The 19,399-nt window shown below is 42.8% G+C and overlaps 1 protein-coding gene across 1 annotated transcript; it reads left to right on the forward strand.

The window, feature by feature from the left end:
- Positions 1 to 9,990: 9,990 nt before the first annotated feature.
- Positions 9,991 to 12,353, forward strand: LOC306917699 (tRNA N6-adenosine threonylcarbamoyltransferase-like; the record flags this gene model as incomplete). Its single annotated transcript, XM_079530607.1, has 1 exon — positions 9,991 to 12,353. Exon 1 carries the CDS (start codon positions 11,346 to 11,348, stop codon positions 12,351 to 12,353), a length of 1,008 nt encoding a protein of 335 aa, XP_079386733.1. The 5' UTR covers positions 9,991 to 11,345.
- Between the last annotated feature and the right edge of the window lie 7,046 nt (positions 12,354 to 19,399).

Raw genomic sequence — 19,399 nt, forward strand, 5'->3', positions numbered from 1 at the left:
CAAGGGCATTGCACCCCTAGCCTGGCTAATAAGCCAGACTCAAATTATTTTTTGCCAACGGCTGATTCGGTCTGGCTTATTAGCCAGGCTATTGAACCCCTACCATGAAATGTTCTATGAGCAGGGTCTGGCTGTAAACAAGCATCTCGAGCTTAGTCCATTCACCCTGGGTAAACAAAGAACTTTGCTTTTGCTTCCCTCCCCGGCTCATCGTTCCTCACAGGCGGCACGCAGGTAGCATCCTCTCCGCTGACCGTCTTTCGTCTCAGAGCCGTCGTCATGCCCAGGCCAGGCCTCGCTGTGTTGCTGCAGGAGTGCGGAGTGCGGACACTAGTGCTGCAAACAGCTTCTTCTGAATTACTTTATATTTTGCCTTGAAAAAAGACCGTATATCCATGTTGCTTTGAAATTAAACTATTAATAGTCAATTTCCTCATACAACACAAATGTTGTGTCAAACCATGTGACTCCCATTGGAAATGCATTGGGGCAAGACTCTTTTGGGCGGGCTAGCCCGACATATTGCGCGGTGAAATGTTTTTTATTTAATTTTGCCCCCCCCCCCCCCCCCCCCGCCCGAAGCAATGAATGGCAATGAGTTATTTAGCATGAACGTAAGCAATTTATTTATACAAAACGCGGACGCCGGGGTGATATTGAAAACGCGTCCCGACTCCCCATTGCTCACTGAAAATGTTGCCAGGGGCACCTCGTGTCGTCTGCGGGTCTGCTCCTCCCTGGGTCAGCGGTGGACGAACGGTTTGCGGAACGGTCTTGTTATCGGAAGGTCGGCAGTTCGAATCCCCGGACCGGCACGTTGTTAAAACTGCCACCGCTGAAGTGCCCTTGAGCAAGGGCATTGCACCCCTAGCCTGGCTAATAAGCCAGACTCAAATTATTTTTTGCCAACGGCTGATTCGGTCTGGCTTATTAGCCAGGCTATTGAACCCCTACCATGAAATGTTCTATGAGCAGGGTCTGGCTGTAAACAAGCATCTCGAGTTTAGTCCATTCACCCTGGGTAAACAAAGAACTGAACTTTGCTTTTGCTTCCCTCCCAATCACTAGCTCTGTTCCATAGAGCGTCGCGTGAGGAAATAATTCCCCATTCATTTCCCCCATAGGCATTAGGCGTTTCAAAAAGTATTTATTTAAAGATAACAATTTTTTGGGGGCCCAACAAATAATTAGAAAGAAGAAAAACTTGAACATTTGCAAATTTACCTGCAGCTATATGGTAGCCTACTTTAACTCCACTACAATCATTTAAAAACTTTAGTTATAGTTAATACTTTGTATTAACTATTGATTATTATTATTGATTATTATTATTACAAAACATTGGCTACATTAACCACTATGTAGGCTACATTTCGGCCTTTTGAAAAACAATCTCACAATGTGCACCATTATGAGCTTTTAGATCTGCTAGTCTGCATAATGGACACGTACTTTATACTTTTGGCACTTTAAGTAGACTACATTATTATACTAATATTTTAAGTAAAATTTGAATTCTGTATACACCTACTTAAAGTATTTATACACATTGCAGTATTGATACTTTTACTTTAATAGGCCTTTCGATCTAGCATACAACATTGATGCATGCTTGTTGTATGAATGTTGTGTGTCATGGCCGCCCCAATGCATTTCCAATGGAAGTCACATGGTTTGTAGTCCACATTTTGGACTACAAGCTGTTGTATGGCTTTCGGCTGTGTTTCGTTGCCCCCCGCCCCCTCATACAACACAAATGTTGTGTCAAACCATGTGACTCCCATTGGAAATGCATTGGGGCAAGCTGTGTCACACCCTTTGTATACAACAAGCATACATCAATCTGTTGCGACCGTGTGAGTGAGGCCTCCTCACTCACACCTTTCGATCTAGCATACAACATTGATGCATGCTAGATGTAAGCAAGATGTAAGTGTCATGGCCGCCCAATGCATTTCCAATGGAAGTCACATGGTTTGATACAACATTTTGGACTACAAGCTGTTGTATGGCTTTCGGCTGTGTTTCGACTGCCCCCCTCCCCCTCATAGAACACAAATGTTGTGTCAAACCATGTGACTCCCATTGGAAATGCATTGGGGCAAGCTGTGTTACACCTTTTGTATACAACAAGCATACATCAATCTGTTGCAACCGTGTGAGTGAGGCCTTAGGCTGAGCTCACACCTTTAATGCAATTCTCGTGCTCGTTGGATCAATGCTGTGTTGTGTCATGGCCGCCCAATGTATTTCCAATGGGAGTCACATGGTTTGACACAACATTGTGTTGTATGAGGGGGAGGGGGGGCAGTCGAAACACAGCCGAAAGCCATACAACAGCTTGTAGGCGCACCATACACACAACATCCACACAACACAGAGGGTGGGGTTAACCACCAACCAATAGGAGAGAAGGGCTGTTTTGTATCCCAATGGGCGGAGTTTAGTTGTAGTCTCCTGAGTCCCAGAAAAGTCCGACTGGATAGTGACAGAAGAGGCCCAGGCCACACCACTCTGGATCTTTTGCAAAACGCACATTTCTTGATGTCACCGCTTATTAGCGCATATCATTTTTACTATAATTAGGTGAGAAATGCAGCTTGTGCCTGCATGGAAACTACACAGATATCTATCCAATTGTTCATGTTTATATATCACTGTTAACAACTTTAAAACGTATTATGTTGCATCAACTGCAGTGAGCAAAGGCTCTGCTCTGCTGCATCCAATAATAAATATATCAGCCTACTAGTCCAGTGCGGACTGGTGATTTAATTTGTATTGGTGCCGAGTGCTAAGCACAACCGATTGTTTTAATTCAAAGTGGTATATATTCTGTGAAATGTTTATCGTCATTCCGTGTATCTACAAGCTCCAAGTGTTGCGTCCACATGCAGCGTCCACACTGCCAGTCCTCAGCGCAATGGCCCGTTGCGCAAAGAAGTTGAGATTTTACTTGTGTGATATTCAGATAATCTTCAACCGATTGTTATAATTCGAAGTGGTATATATTCTGTGAAGTTTATATTTTCATTGGGTGTACAAGTCATGTTTTTAATATGCCTTTATCAAATGATATAGAGAGATGGGTAGTGCCCAAGTCCTGTTAGCCATGCCATCAATTAGGGATTTTCCCAGAGGTTAATTTCACTGATGTGTACAACCTTTATTCAAATAGTTTCATTTGTATTGGAGTGCGAAGCTTGAACAATAGGTTCATTGCGGACCGCTACGGATAAACTGTGGATATTACCCTACCAATAAGGACCCAGGCCAAATGCCATTGCGCAGTAGCCTACACCAACAAGTCTATGCGTGGTGTGTGCATAGCCGCATGTGAAACTATATCGTGCTGTATTTTGCTCTCCATTTCATGGTCATGGTCATGCGAGGAGAGAGAGAGAGAGAGAGTGCAGAGAGAGAGAGAGAGGTGTGAATGGAATTGATTGATTGATTAATTGAAAATTGTATTAACAGTTTGCAGAATTACAGTACATTTCAAGCACAAACTCAATACAAAGGCTGTTAACTGTGAGTGGACGACCCAATTAAGCATTACACTTGTTTACAACAGGGTCCACCATGTTCAATTCATCAAAACATTTAGAGACGTACAAATAGACACTTCTATATATAGACAAAGAACAGTACAGGAATTCATCATAATGGAGGTAAAAAGGGGAAAGAAACATATACAGTGAGGGGAAAAAGGGGGGGGGGGCGGTGGGGGGGATTCAGATTTTACGGGGGCCAGTTTCGAATTGCAGCCATCCGTAGGTGCCCTTTGAGAGCGGTTTTGAAGGAGTCAAGGGATTTGCATGTCTTAATGACTGTTGGTAGGGCGTTCCACATTTTGGTGGCATAGGAGCGAAAATAATTTAGTCCCTTGTTTGTGCCGAATCTGGGTTGAACATGATTCGTTGCACTCCCTCTGGTGTTGTGGGTGTGGACTTCGTTAACATTAAGGAAGTATCTATACACAGGTACATGGGTATCTTGGTGGAGTATCGAATCTTGTGGACCAGACCCATTGCAAGATGCTGTACTCTGTGCGCATCGTGCGTATATTATATGGCACATCTCTCTCATGTTTAGGTAATTAAGGGCGCACCATTGAATGCATGTCACTGTGCCTACATGCTGACAATGTGCGCGCGTGAACTTGTATTAGCCAGCCTACACATTATAACGTGACATTTATTATACAGCTCGAAAATATAGCCACTCTACAAGCTCACAACTTGTTACTTCTATAGGTCTGACTGCTATTAATTTATGTGCAGGACTTGCCAAGTCGCCAGAGCAATGGTAAAGTGTCTATCATTTTTAAATTGAGAAAAGTCGAGAGTCGGGATTTGGAGATTTACGTATAGGCTACATAACATTTACTCAAGTACTGTAAGTACTTTTTCTTCTTTTTCACTTTACTGGAGTATTCCTCCAGTTCAGTACGGCTACTTTTTCTACTCCACTACATCACAGAGACTCCTTTTTTATTTAATTTTGCCCCCCCCCCCCCCGAAGCAATGAATGGCAATGAGTTATTTATCATAAATGTAAGCAATTTATTTATACAAAACGCGGACGCCGGGGTGATATTGAAAACGAGTCCCGACCCCCCATTGCTCACTGAAAATGTTGCCAAGGAGACCTCGTCTCGTCTGCCCCTTCCTTGGGCAGCGTTGGACGAACGGTTTGCGGAGCGGTCTTGTTATCGGAAGGTCGGCAGTTCGAATCCCCGGACCGGCACGTTGTTAAAATCGCCACCGCTGAAGTGCCCTTGAGCAAGGGCATTGCACCCCTAGCCTGGCTAATAAGCCAGACTCAAATTATTTTTTGCCAACGGCTGATTCGGTCTGGCTTATTAGCCAGGCTATTGAACCCCTACCATGAAATGTTCTATGAGCAGGGTCTGGCTGTAAACAAGCATCTCGAGCTTAGTCCATTCACCCTGGGTAAACAAAGAACTGAACTTTGCTTTTGCTTCCCTCCCAATCACTAGCTCTGTTCCATAGAGCGTCGCGTGAGGAAATAATTCCCCATTCATTTTCCCCATAGGCATTAGGCGTTTCAAAAAGTATTTATTTAAAGATAACAATTTTTTGGGGGCCCAACAAATAATTAGAAAGAAGAAAAACTTGAACATTTGCAAATTTACCTGCAGCTATATGGTATCCTACTTTAACTCCACTACAATAATTTAAAAACTTTAGTTATAGTTAATACTTTGTAAATCTTGATTATTATTATTACAAAACATTGGCTACATTAACCACTATGTAGGCTACATTTCGGCCTTTTGAAAAACAATCTCACAATGTGCACCATTATGAGCTTTTAGATCTGCTAGTCTGCATAATGGGTACTTTATACTTTTGGCACTTTAAGTAGGCTACATTATTATAGCCTACTAATATTTTAAGTAAAATTTGAATTCTGTATACACCTACTTAAAGTATTTATACACATTGCATTATTGATACTTTTACTTTAATAGGCCTATTAGGCCTCACTCACACCTTTCGATCTAGCATACAACATTGATGCATGCTTGTTGTATGAATGTTGTGTGTCATGGCCGCCCCAATGCATTTCCAATGGAAGTCACCTGGTTTGTAGTCCACATTTTGGACTACAAGCTGTTGTATGGCTTTCGGCTGTGTTTCGTTGCCCCCCGCCCCCTCATACAACACAAATGTTGTGTCAAACCATGTGACTCCCATTGGAAATGCATTGGGGCAAGCTGTGTCACACCCTTTGTATACAACAAGCATACATCAATCTGTTGCGACCGTGTGAGTGAGGCCTTAGGCCTCACTCACACCTTTAGATCTAGCATACAACATTGATGCATGCTAGATGTAAGCAAGATGTAAGTGTCATGGCCGCCCCAATGCATTTCCAATGGAAGTCACATGGTTTGATACAACATTTTGGACTACAAGCTGTTGTATGGCTTTCAGCTGTGTTTCGACTGCCCCCCTCCCCCTCATACAACACAAATGTTGTGTCAAACCATGTGACTCCCATTGGAAATGCATTGGGGCAAGCTGTGTCACACCCTTTGTATACAACAAGCATACATCAATCTGTTGCGACCGTGTGAGTGAGGCCTCCTCACTCACACCTTTCGATCTAGCATACAACATTGATGCATGCTAGATGTAAGCAAGATGTAAGTGTCATGGCCGCCCCAATGCATTTCCAATGGAAGTCACATGGTTTGATACAACATTTTGGACTACAAGCTGTTGTATGGCTTTCAGCTGTGTTTCGACTGCCCCCCTCCCCCTCATACAACACAAATGTTGTGTCAAACCATGTGACTCCCATTGGAAATGCATTGGGGCAAGCTGTGTCACACCCTTTGTATACAACAAGCATACATCAATCTGTTGCGACCGTGTGAGTCGCCCCTAAGTAAAAACAAGTAGCTACTTGAGTACTGAGTACTTTTTCCACCACTGCCCGCTTGGAGGGGAGACGCCATGCGTAAAACCCGATACACCCCACCAACCCAGCCATGCATCAATATACCCATTTCCGTGCCGCCGTCACACTTTAGGAATAACGTCCGCCCTCCTGTTGCTATCCGGTGGCCGTGAGAGAGGATCCCTCGGCCCAAGGACCGTCCGGCACCCCCTTGCGCGCACGCGCACACGCACACGCACACGCACACGCACACGCACACGCACACGCACACGCACACGCACACGCGCACACACACACACACACACACACACACACACACACACACACACACACACACACACACACACACACACACACACACAGTGAGTCACAGCAGGGGAGTGGGCATTACTGGCATGGCATGGCTGTTACACAGCTGCTATAATTAGGTGTGTTGCTTTCATGCATGGTTCTTTTCGTCTGTATAGTCTATTCATATACCATAACGTGGTCTAATAACATGTTTCAGTTCAAGGACCCCATGTTTGATGCAATAGGTCAGGGGTGGCCAAAGTCCAAACGTATTTCAAAGGGGGCCATATTAGAAAATATGAAAACACCTAAGGGCCAATGTCCTGACATCAAAATAAGAAATGTTTTGGAGATAAAGCCAGAGAGGCAATTGAGATGGTTTGGACACGTACAAGGATGTTGCGGTTGGAACTGCCAAGCAGGAGGCCTAGAGGAAGACCAAAGAGAAGATGTATGGATGTAGTGAAAGAGGACATGAAGTTAGTTGGTGTGAGAGAAGAGGAGGCTGAGAACAGGGTGAGATGGAGGCAGATCAGTGGCGTGCACAGATAGATACTAGGGGGTGCTAGAGCACCCCCATACCCTTTTCCCTCTGGACAAATGTGCCCTTTTGAAAAAATGACTCATAGGAATAGACTACGTGACCACCGGAGAGATGGGTGGCAGCCGGAATGTAGACGGCACCCGGGAGCAGTATGGGTTGGCGCCCCAGCCTGTGTCTTCCGTGAGGAAGAAGCCCAACAAACCCACGGTGAGGCCTTTAGGAGGGCCATTCAAGCCTCAAGCGGAGCCTGCGGCACCACCAAGGGCAAGGTGGAGCCTGCGGAACCATTGCGGCTCGAGAATCCACCATTCCTGAATAAAGTGCCTGGTGCTGGGAGTCTGGTGCAACGCGCAGGGGCTGGACCTGGTGAGAGCAGAAGTGGACGTGACAGGAGTCAACCCACAGAGCCTAGTCCTTCCACACGCCAGAATGGTACCTCCCAGTCCCGGCAGAGTAGTTCAGGAGGAACGGATTGTGTGGCCCTGGTTTTTCCCTAATGGGACTGATCGAGGGTAGCTACTGGGACGTAAATCGGGACTTGATCACCTCGGCTGGGTCACCCGAGTGAGGGGTATGATGTTGGGAGACCCGAAACCCCGATGACCGTGGGATACATCACTGAGGATACGTCCCAGGTTAAAATTGGCTATAGGAGGGCAGGCGGACCAAGGCCACATCACTATGACTCAGACATAACCTAACCATATCCAAACCCGATATGTACGCCCATATATGGAGATCCAGTTGTCCAGAGCCACAGTTTTGACCGCCATCACCATGGTCATGTGCTTATATGGGACCAACTGATTTCAAACTCGGCGCGCCTATATCAGCAAGGACTCAAGGGAGTGCGGTGCCTGCCATCAATCGTTTAGATATTATGCGGTTGTCCAGCAGCCGATCCAACAGACATGCCCATATATAGGCACGTGGCATATGCGGCATATGCTGTGATGATGATGTGGCATCATCAGCATATGGGCATATTATGCTGATGACATCAGGGAACTCCATGGGCATAAAAGGGACTAGGACTGACAGATAAAGAGATCTCCTTGTAGTCCAATAATTAAATGGCAGAGGTTGGACAAAATTGGATTATTTTTGTTTCTCACCTGATTCTGACAGGACATTTAGGGCTCCATTTCCGTCACCGCTAAACCCCTTATCCCTAAACTTCTTTGCCTTTTTTTACTATTTTGAAAAGCATTTTTGAATAGTTCAACTAGCCAATCTACATTGACACGTTGTGAGCTTGTAGACTGGCCATTTTAACTATTCAAAAATGTTTTGCAAAATAGTAAAAAAAAAGGCAAAGAAGTTTAGGGATAAGGGGTTTAGCGGTGACGAAAATGGAGCCCTAGGTCTACTAGCCAGGATAAAAAATCTACCCTAATCTGCTCACTGCAAATACCCTAAATGTTCCTTAATCCAAGATGCCACCATTGACAACCTATTATAATAAGGCAATATTTTCTAAATTTCATTATGCTTCAAGTAGTATGTGACATGTCAAACTAGGGGGTTTTCATGCTTCTGAATCAATTCCAAGCATTCGTTTTGCACAAAAAACACTCATTGGGCTAAAAACGGACATAGCCGTCATCACAAATGTGATGAGGTCAGCATGGGGACATTTGGGTATGTGGCTATGGCCAAATTTAGTTCAAGGAGTGTTTTTCATGCAAAACTAATGATTGGAATGGATTCAGAAGCATGAAACCCCCCGAGTTTGACATGTCACATGCTACTTAAAGCATAAGGACATTTAGAAAATATTGCCTTATAATAGGTTATCAATAGGGCCATCTTGGATAAAGGCAAATTTAGGGTATTTGCAGATTAGGGTAGATTTTTTTTATCCTAGCTAGAATCAGTTGAAAAACAAAATAATCCAATTTTGTCCAACCTGAGAGGAATTTACTTAATTTACTTCCATTTACAATGAATGGTAGACTGCATCGTTTAATCTGCCCGTGTGAACGCAACAAACATTTAAAATCACACTTGTGTGAAGTGAGGGGTGCTCTTATCATCATACGTGCTCAGCCAATCAAATCATCAAACCGTTGTACACACAAACACAAAACTGGCCAGTCAAATCAGCCCCCTCAAAAATAATGAAGGGCCCAAACCTTTCTAAGCTATATCAAAATTGGTGAAAAAGCGCAACATTGTGACAGGCAGCTTTAACACACTGAAAACACATAATTTAATACAAATAAAACATGTAGCATTGTTATTGGAAAAACTGAATATTTATGTAGTTTGTGAGCTCCGTGCTTAATAGGAACAGGGAGACCCAACACATATTTGCTATGCACTTTTTACCGTTGACAAGTTGTCAGAAACAATGAGTGGGCCCTACATTCTTATAAGACTTTTCCCTCAGAACTTAATTACTGATTTTTGCGTCTTTGAAGTTCACATCCAGTAGCTAGAGTTTTAAAAACAACTTGCTATGAAGATGAAAGACCTAAGTATTCAGTAACACAAACAAACAAATGAGAAATAAAAAGGAAATGGAAGAACTACAAACATCACAAAACAAAGCCTAACAAAGCCTACCCCCCCCCCCCCACACACACACCATTCATTTCCTTATTTCTATTATTTTCTCTCTCTATTTTTTTATTTCCTATGCCTGTATATTTTTTTCTGTATATTTTGTATTAAATGTACCTTACCCTTATAGGTCTACAGATAAAAATGAATGTTTAGTCTAACATGGGCCTACCCTCTTTTTATTTTTATTTCTGTGTTTTTTTGTGTTGAAATAATGTGAAGGGATGTATGTATGCACAAAAAAAAAGAAGAAAATGGGTCAAAGTCAGCTAACAACAGTGACATGAAACATGTAGAAACAAATCTGAAAAGAAAATGTATTTGCTACAAAGAATTGTACATGTACTCAATGTACTCATGCACTCATGTACTCAATAAAGTAAAAAAAAAAAAAAAGTTGTTTTTCAGACTTCAAATAAGCTCCACATTGAGTACTGCTAAATCCTTTTTTTCATTAAAAATTATATAAAAAATATAGTTGCATTCCCCCAAAAACCTGCACGACGAAGAATATCTGCATTAAGCAACAAGCAGAGAGAAGTTTATGAATGGGTACATGTGTGTAGTACAACTAATACCTCACAATCATTAAGCTAAACAGCCAGTGGTGACAGTAAGTACATTTACTTGAGTAATGTGAGCTCATGACTTTCACTCCGCTATACTTTTCAAATAGAAATATTGTACTTTTGACTCCATTACATTTCTAGCACTCTTGGGACCCAAACCTAAGAAATATAGGAATTAACCATTTAGGCTACAGTACAGTATAGTGAAAATATGGTGGAAACGAGTCACGTTGCATTGCGTTTATGCTTTTTTGGAGTGGTTAATGTACAAGATTTTACAGCATTAAAAGAAATAAAAATCACACCCGTGTGAACTGAGTGGTGTAAGGTCTTAGATAGACTGATCAGCTGTGGTCTGACGTAATGTCTGACGTAATGAAATCACACCCGGATGTGATTTCACAACTGGCTTTTTTTGTGCAGAAAAAATGACCACGGTTGCTACGGTCATCCAGTTCACCCGGGTGTGATTTAATTACGTCAGAAATTATTTTGAACATAGCAACCATGCTCATTTTTTTCTGCACACAAAAGCCAGTTGTAGGAGTGGTTTACACCACTCAAAAAAAGCCAGTTGTAGGAGTGGTTTACACCACTCAAAAAAGCCAGTTGTAGGAGTGGTTTACACCACTCAAAAATGTACTTTTGGATACTAGTATTGAATATTGTGCTTGTGACTCTCGCAGAGTGACGTCAGAGCATGATGTCATCACTGACATCAGCAGGGCTGGCCGTATATATACAGTACAAGTCATATATTAAGTCACCATCTTCCAGCACCAACATCTGGCACGCATTATTTGCCAGAGAGATTGTTTCCCAGTGTCTTTCTGCTCTCCTGTTCATAGTTTCTACTGTACTTCCTACCCTTGCGTTAACACAAACTTATATATACTACCATACATGACTATCAGTAGATAATAAACTATTTAGATAATTTAGTCATGACTGTCGTGATTGGCTTCGAGGGCAGTGCCAATAAAATCGGCATAGGCATTATGAAGGATGGGGTGGTACTTTCCAACCCCAGACGCACCTACGTCACGCCCCCTGGCCAAGGCTTCCTGCCCAGTGACACGGCCAGGCATCACCGTGGCGTCATATTGACCATACTGAAGGAGGCGCTAGAGGAAGCCCAACTGAGGCCTTCGGATATCGACTGCGTGGCGTTCACCAAAGGTCCCGGTATGGGCGCTCCGTTGGTAACGGTGGCCCTGGTGGCGCGCACAGTGGCCCAGCTGTGGGGGAAGCCCCTGGTCGCCGTCAACCACTGCGTCGGGCACATCGAGATGGGCCGCCAAATCACCCGGGCCGACAACCCCACTGTGCTCTACGTCAGTGGCGGGAACACGCAGGTCATCGCGTACTCCGACCGGCGGTACCGAATATTCGGAGAGACCCTCGACATTGCGGTCGGAAACTGTTTGGACAGGTTCGCCAGAGTGATCAAGATCTCCAACGACCCCAGTCCCGGGTACAACGTGGAGCAGATGGCCAAGAAGGGGACCCGATATGTGGAGCTGCCGTACGCGGTCAAGGGGATGGACGTGTCGTTTTCGGGGATTCTATCGTACGTCGAGGAGGCCGCCCACAAGATGCTGAGCTCCGGGCAGTGCACGGCGGAGGACCTGTGCTTCTCCCTGCAGGAGACCGTCTTCGCCATGCTGGTGGAGATCACGGAGAGAGCCGTGGCCCACTGCGGCTCCCGGGAGGTGCTCGTGGTCGGGGGAGTCGGCTGCAATCGAAGGTTGCAGGAGATGATGTCGGAGATGTGCGCCTGCAGGAACGCCAAGATGTTTGCCACCGACGAAAGGTTCTGCATCGACAACGGCGCAATGATCGCACAGGCCGGCTGGGAGATGTTCAGATCGGGACACGTGACGAAGTTAGAGGACTCGTGGATTACCCAGAGGCACAGAACGGATGAGGTGGAAGTGACCTGGAGAGAGTGAGAAGACACAGGAGAGGTTCTAGACTGTACGACTACTGGCTTCGGATGATTATCAAATCAAACTTTATATGTGAAAGAAGCACTTTTAACCCATTTAGGCTTGACGTCGAAATAAAAAAAAAGTCTTCCGAAAGAATATATGTTCAATGATTTGTGCCTCATTTTCACGATATTCCAAAAAATAGCAGACCTACAAGCTCGTAGCGCGCCACTCGGTGGCGCGCTATGAGCTTGTAGATCTATAGAGTGTCTATAGAGTGCTATATGTCAATATCTAAATTACATGAGTTTAGCCTTTGCATACGCCTCTAAGGTCGTTGCGGCTGGTGCAAGTCCTACGGCAAGTGCTACGGGCTAAGATGGAGTCTGAAGAGGTGAGTTTTCAGACTACGGTGGAAATTTGGGAGTGAGTCATCAAAGTCCTGTAAAAAATCCATAAACTTGGCTGCCACTATTGCCATAGTGTACCGTGGCACCCACTATTGCCATAGTGTACCGTGGCACCCACTATTGCCATAGTGTACCGTGGCACCCACTATTGCCATAGTGTACCGTGGCACCCACTATTACCATAGTGTACCGTGGCACCCACTATTGCCATAGTGTACCGTGTCACCCACTATTGCCATAGTGTACCGTGGCACCCACTATTGCCATAGTGTACCCTGGCACCCACTATTGCCATAGTGTACCGTGGCACCCACTATTGCCATAGTGTACCGTGGCACCCACTATGTCATAGTGTACCGTGGCACCCACTATTGCCATAGTGTACCGTGGCACCCACTATTGCCATAGTGTACCGTGGCACCCACTATTGCCATAGTGTACCGTGGCACCCACTATGTCATAGTGTACCGTGGCACCCACTATTGCCAGTGTACCGTGGCACCCACTATTGCCATAGTGTACCGTGGCACCCACTATGTCATAGTGTACCCTGGCACCCACTATGCCATAGTGTACCGTGGCACCCACTATGTCATAGTGTACCCTGGTACCCACTATATCATAGTGTACCGTGGCACCCACTATGTCATAGTGTACCGTGGCACCCACTATGTCATAGTGTACCGTGGCACCCACTATGTCATAGTGTACCGTGGCACCCACTATGTCATAGTGTACCGTGGCACCCACTATACAGTATGTCAGGCAAAACTTAGGGGCCCTGAAGTAGGAAGAGTTATTCTGTGTGCATATAGAGCGTATTGTGTTCTGCACATGTGTTACGACCCCATGTCTAGGGTAAGGGGAAATAACATAATGGAGGAGACAGTTTTCAAAAATAACTTTAAGTTTTATTATCGCTCTTTTCTTTGTCAACATAGACAATTGATTCAATTCTTTGTTCTTTTCAGTTCAAAATAAGTATTGGCTTCATGGTGCTAGTTACATTTGTAGAGAAAATAGTCTAACTATAGAAAACAAAAGGTTTACCCCTAACTCAATCCCTAACAAAGAAGAAACAAAAATACAATATTAAACCCTAACTAACAACATGACAATAAGGAACAACAACAAGGTCCCAACACCCCTACAGGATGGCAGTAGCAGGGAGTTACATTAGGTATAAAGTACAAATAGAACACAGGAACATCAATAACACTGAGGATTTTAATACTCATAAAAGGGAACAAACTGAAATACTAATGGCTGGGAGATAACAAAAAGGAACTAAGGCATAACTTACTGAACACAGAAGGGAATCGAATTCAAAGAAACTAAAGCAAACAAAAAGGCAGGCAAAGGGTGGCGGACAAGAGGAACAGAGTCTCTGCTGCAAACTGCTGTCGTCCCCACTAAGAACTTTTCAACTGAGCATGTATAGAGCGTCGCAGTCCCGCCCCCTACCAGGGCCCAGGAAATGATTCTCCGTTCATTTTCCTCATAGACTTTTCATAAAGTATTTATTTAAAGACGGTTACGCCGCGGACAAAGCCAACTCGAGTCGTGACAACTCATGACAACAAACACGATATTTTGGACCGAACAAATAATTAGAAAGAAGAAAAAAACGGCAGGTTACAACACTTTTTGTTGTTTTTCTTCGTTGTAATTATTTGTTTGGTCCAAAATATTGTGCTACGCTCTATAGGCAACAGCCAACTAGGCCCAGCCAATTGGGATTAGGGTGTGGGTGAGGACACCCAATCAGGAAGGAGGGGCAGGTCCGAGCAGGGACCTATCAATCTCACAGCCAAGTCTGCATTCAATCATTCACTGCCAGCCATCAGCCTCTCTCACTCTCCAACATACTCCATTCAATACCTTACATGAAACACAGAAAGAAACAAATTATAATACAAGCCATCCACAGAAGACCAACATTTCCATACTATAAATATTATTCACAGCTTAACCAATTACCACCATAACAATAACAAATACTCAGAAGGACCATGGTCCGTAACAACATGTTGAGTCCTCTCTGTGTGGTTCTGTTGTAGCCATGGTCCCAAGTAGTCATAACACTTGTCGGTCAGCAGAGGGCGGCATAGCCACAGACAATATGTTGTAAAGCATTGGTTTTCAGCCTTTATCATATCAAGGCCCATTATTTATTAGGCATAGGCCTATCTCACAGCCCCCTTTCCACGCCCACTTCCGGTAGATAGTGGTGTCATTTAACATTAGGCATTTTACATATTTCTCTGGAGAATCTAAGTACATTTCCTAATGTTAAAATGTCAAAGACCGATAATAATATGAAGAAAACACAATGGTATAACAACTCAAATAAGTAGAATAAACCTTACCTTTACAAAACGGTAGTTTGTGGCTTGTGAAAATACCTCTTTTAACATGGAAGCCTATGGACCGCAAAACAAATAACACCACTAGCTCTAAAAGGGGGCGTAAAAAGGGGGCGGGAAATGCTGTGAGATAGGCCTATTTGAGCCACGGACCACCATTGGATGAAGATTTAGCCTCTCAGACCCAAAACGTACAATATTTTGGTGTCTTTTCATCAGGTTTTGGCCGTTTTGCCCACAATTCCATGCTGTATTGATGTTGGTACCAATGCCATAGGAGAGACAACAGCCAAACGTTGATCAAAATAACAATTATTTTATACCTTCTCTAATTATGTAGACTTGTAAATTAAGTAAAGCAGATGTTTAATTATTATGTAACTCTTGAGAGCGTAAAACAAATCCAAATGGACCCTTAAGGGTTCATTTGGTTTAATTTTGCACTCTCTAGAGTTAAAGATCCATAAGGGTCCATTTGATAACCAACTCTCCATCATTTAGCTGGGGACCACCTGGAACCCCCTCAAGGACCACCGCTGGTCCCTGGACCACTGGTTGAGAACCACTGTTGTAAAGCATTGTATAAAAGAAAATTCATATATTATTACAACAAATGAGGGATTGCTACAAACAGATGCACACAGTTTTTGCAGCTATATGACTTTAGTAAAGAATAATTTCCCACCATTATGGATACAGCAACTCCAATAACATAAGTATAGTCTAGGGTCTAGGCTATAGGGACATGGGCAATTGGGACCTTTTTTTTTTTAGTAAAATACAATAAATAATAATACAAAAACACCTCAAAATTACAGTAAAAAAAAGTACAGTACTTGAGTACAATTTTGAGATAGTTACTTTACAATACATCACTGGTGGCAAGTGGCCCCGAAGCATGAGCCCCAAAATTGGGCTATGAATGTCAAATGTGTGGGTAAAGCCAATATAAGTACATTAATATATGATAACCCTTTCACAGGAATAGCTCTTTCGTATTTCACACATTGTTATTTTCACCTATGATAGGTGAATAGGATGGTTTTAAAAAAAATAGTTATCACCTTGAAACTTCCCCAATTGATTACTAGGCCTACATGAAGATGATTTATTGTATTTTACAAGTTTTCTGAAAATGTACATTTAAACAATTTTTATATAGGAAAACATGTCAAGAATTCGCTGAATCTTTGAAGAACTTTCCAGAATCAGTATTGAAAGTGAAATACACATTTTGTGCCCAAGACGTCTGTGGACGTCTTTGGTATTACCGCACGGGCAGAGCCCAAGACGTCTGTGGACGTCTTTGAAAATAAATATATATATATATATATATATATATATATATATATATATATATATATATATATATATATATATATATATTTTCTTTTTTTTTAATAAAGAAAATCAAAAATTCAAAACAATGATTTATTTTTAATTCATGGTGCCATTTATTTTTAATACATGGTGCCAAAGTTTGTGTTTTCGCCATTGAGAATGCATTTGGCGTTTAAATTAAATAACTCAGAAACTATAAAACATTTCAAAGTAAAAAGTTCCAGCATGTGTCTCCAGTCAGCTGAATTATAAAAAATGTGAATGGATTTTCTAGGTGAAAGTGATTTTTGGGCAGTTTTGCATGGGCTCTCATTAGTTTTCATCTATCAGGTTGCAAGCCTTTTTGTCTGCAGAATATTAATTTCATGCAGTGACTCTGCAGAGGCGAGGTGACTGTGAGAGAACCTGTGAAACTGTGCTATACTTCCGTTAATGAAATATTGTGTGCATGGGTATTCATTATGAACACCGTGTCACTGTGTATTAATGAGACCCAAATTGAAACTTTTTCCAATTAAAAATGTAATTGTGTTTGTAATAAATTATGTTTATATAACGGTTGCAACAATATTTACTGTACAACCAATTATAGCAAATGAGGGAGGTGGTGGGTCAGTTTAGAATATAAATCACAAAAAAAAAAAACAGTAAATAAGTTTAACTGCAATTTATTAAACCAAAAGGGAAAATAAAGTTTCAAATAACAAAAATGTTCACTTAATCAGATCAAAATGAAATAAAACTGCCTCAAAAGGGTTTACTATAACTCCTCAGCAAAGTCTGGTCCTTTATAGAAATCCAATAGAGGTTATGCGCGTGACATCATCATCAAACCAGGAAGTTATGCAGGAACGCCTACTGAGTGGCAAAAAACTACTTTCTGGCCTTGACAGCCCATACATCCACACAGAATAGTCCTATCTGATTGCATTAAACAACATTAAACGATGTTAAACTCACTTTGCCTGTTGATTTGCCACTCGATGTGCCATTCACTTTAAGCATGCGCATACTCTCTATATCCAGGAAATTGGTACTCCACAATGGAAACAAAGTTCTTCTTATCCAAAGGTAGATATCCAAAAAGATTGAATATAGCAAGACTTGGGAGTTGGGATAAATCCTCTTGCTTCTCAGTAGACTGTCTGTCTCACTCTTCACCTCTAGCCTGGCTAATAAGCCAGACCGAATCAGCCGTTGGAAAAAAAAATGGCCACACGACAGTGTGATTTGAGTCTGGCTTATTAGCCAGGCTACTTCACCTCCACTCTGGACTGACTGAGTCAAACTCTCCAGGTGGCCCAAACATTCTGATTGCCCATCACTCAATCAATCAGGCTATAGGTGAGCCTTAGGGCGGGGCTTCCCAGTCATTGATTGTTGCCATAGCAACAGATGCATCTCACTGGCTTCTTGTAGCATAATAGTCCAGAGGATGAATAGCAAAATCTCATAGACCAGCGGATTGTATAGAAAATAATAAAGTACATCAAAATGGAACATTGCAAACAAAAGATACATAGAAATAATGTGACTCTGGGCACAGAGGTTACATATTATGTACAGGATTGAGAAAGTATAATTATGAAAAATTGCTTTGATTCAATAATGACTCTTAGAATGATTTTTCCGGTATAGTCGGGTTGGTGTTGCTCTCTTTTTCCTTCTTTATTTTTTGTATGGACACTTTATTCAGATGGAGGTCAGCAGCCAATTTACCTTGGCACACAATGTGAGAACCATGCAGTGGCTTACAGTATAGTCTATTATCACAAGTAAGACGCGCAAACGCGGGAAGCGAACGCAGCTCGTAAATTGCAATAACAACAATTAGAATAAATTACGTACTTTAAGGTTTTTTTTTTGTTCTTTTTTTTTAATATATATATATAAGTTAAGTTTTTTTAAGTTACGTTTTTTTTTAAGTTACGTTTTTTTTAAGTTAAGTTTTTTTTATTAAGTTAAGTTGTTTGTGTGTGTGTGTGTGTGTGTGTGTGTGTGTGTGTGTGTGTGTGTGTGTGTGTGTGTGTGTGCGTGTGTGCATGCATGTGTGTGTGTGTGTGTGTGTTTTTGTGTGTGATACAGCTGCGCCCTCGGGTGGTGTTACAGCGTGACACACACAGACAGACAGACAGGATCTGCTGGGTCTCATAGTAAATGCTCACTGCGTTCGCAAACATGGTACTGGGAGGGGGGGGGAGCAGGTTTCATCAGGTCTAAGTCAGGGCACCCTTGAGGTATACAGAATTTTTTAAAACGCTCGCGAGCTGTCGCAATAAACCTCACGTATCTTCCTCCCAAGACCCCCATCAAGCCACTGAAGTCTGAAAGTGTTTCATATATTTTGTCATCTTCCTCACACCCCCCACCATCACTCATTATGATTATACTGATGCACAAGTAAACATCAAGGCCATCTCCCTGGCCGTCTGTCACTATACTCAGCCCTTATTTTCTCCCATGGGACGCATGAGATTTTCAGAAACTTTGACTTTACTGGAGTATTTCCAAATTTCAGTACTTTTACCATTACACCTCAGAGGCAAACGTCATACTTTTACTCCACTACAAAAAAGACCACGGACCGTCTACAACTAATCCAAAACGCAGCAGCCAGAATTGTAACATTACCCCAGTACTAGCATCCCTACACTGGATCCCTGTACATTTTAGGATAGATTTTAAAGTTCTTTTACTTGCTTTTAAAGTAAAAAAGGGTCTGGCGCCTTCCTATCTATCAGACTGCCTCCATGAGTATGTCCCAGCTCGCCCCCTCAGGTCACTCGGTACTGAACGGCTGATCGAAATTCCAACTAATGGCAAAAGACACGGCGAAGCTGCCTTTGCCAGCTACGTACCTAGGGTGTGGAACTCTCTTCCTCTCCATATCAGACTGGCAACCTCAGTTGATGACTTTAAGAGGCGGCTAAAAACCCACTACTATGACCTC

This window comes from Electrona antarctica (genome assembly GCF_951216825.1).
Source record: "Electrona antarctica genome assembly, contig: SUPER_24_unloc_1, whole genome shotgun sequence".
Taxonomy (NCBI): Eukaryota; Metazoa; Chordata; class Actinopteri; order Myctophiformes; family Myctophidae; genus Electrona; species Electrona antarctica.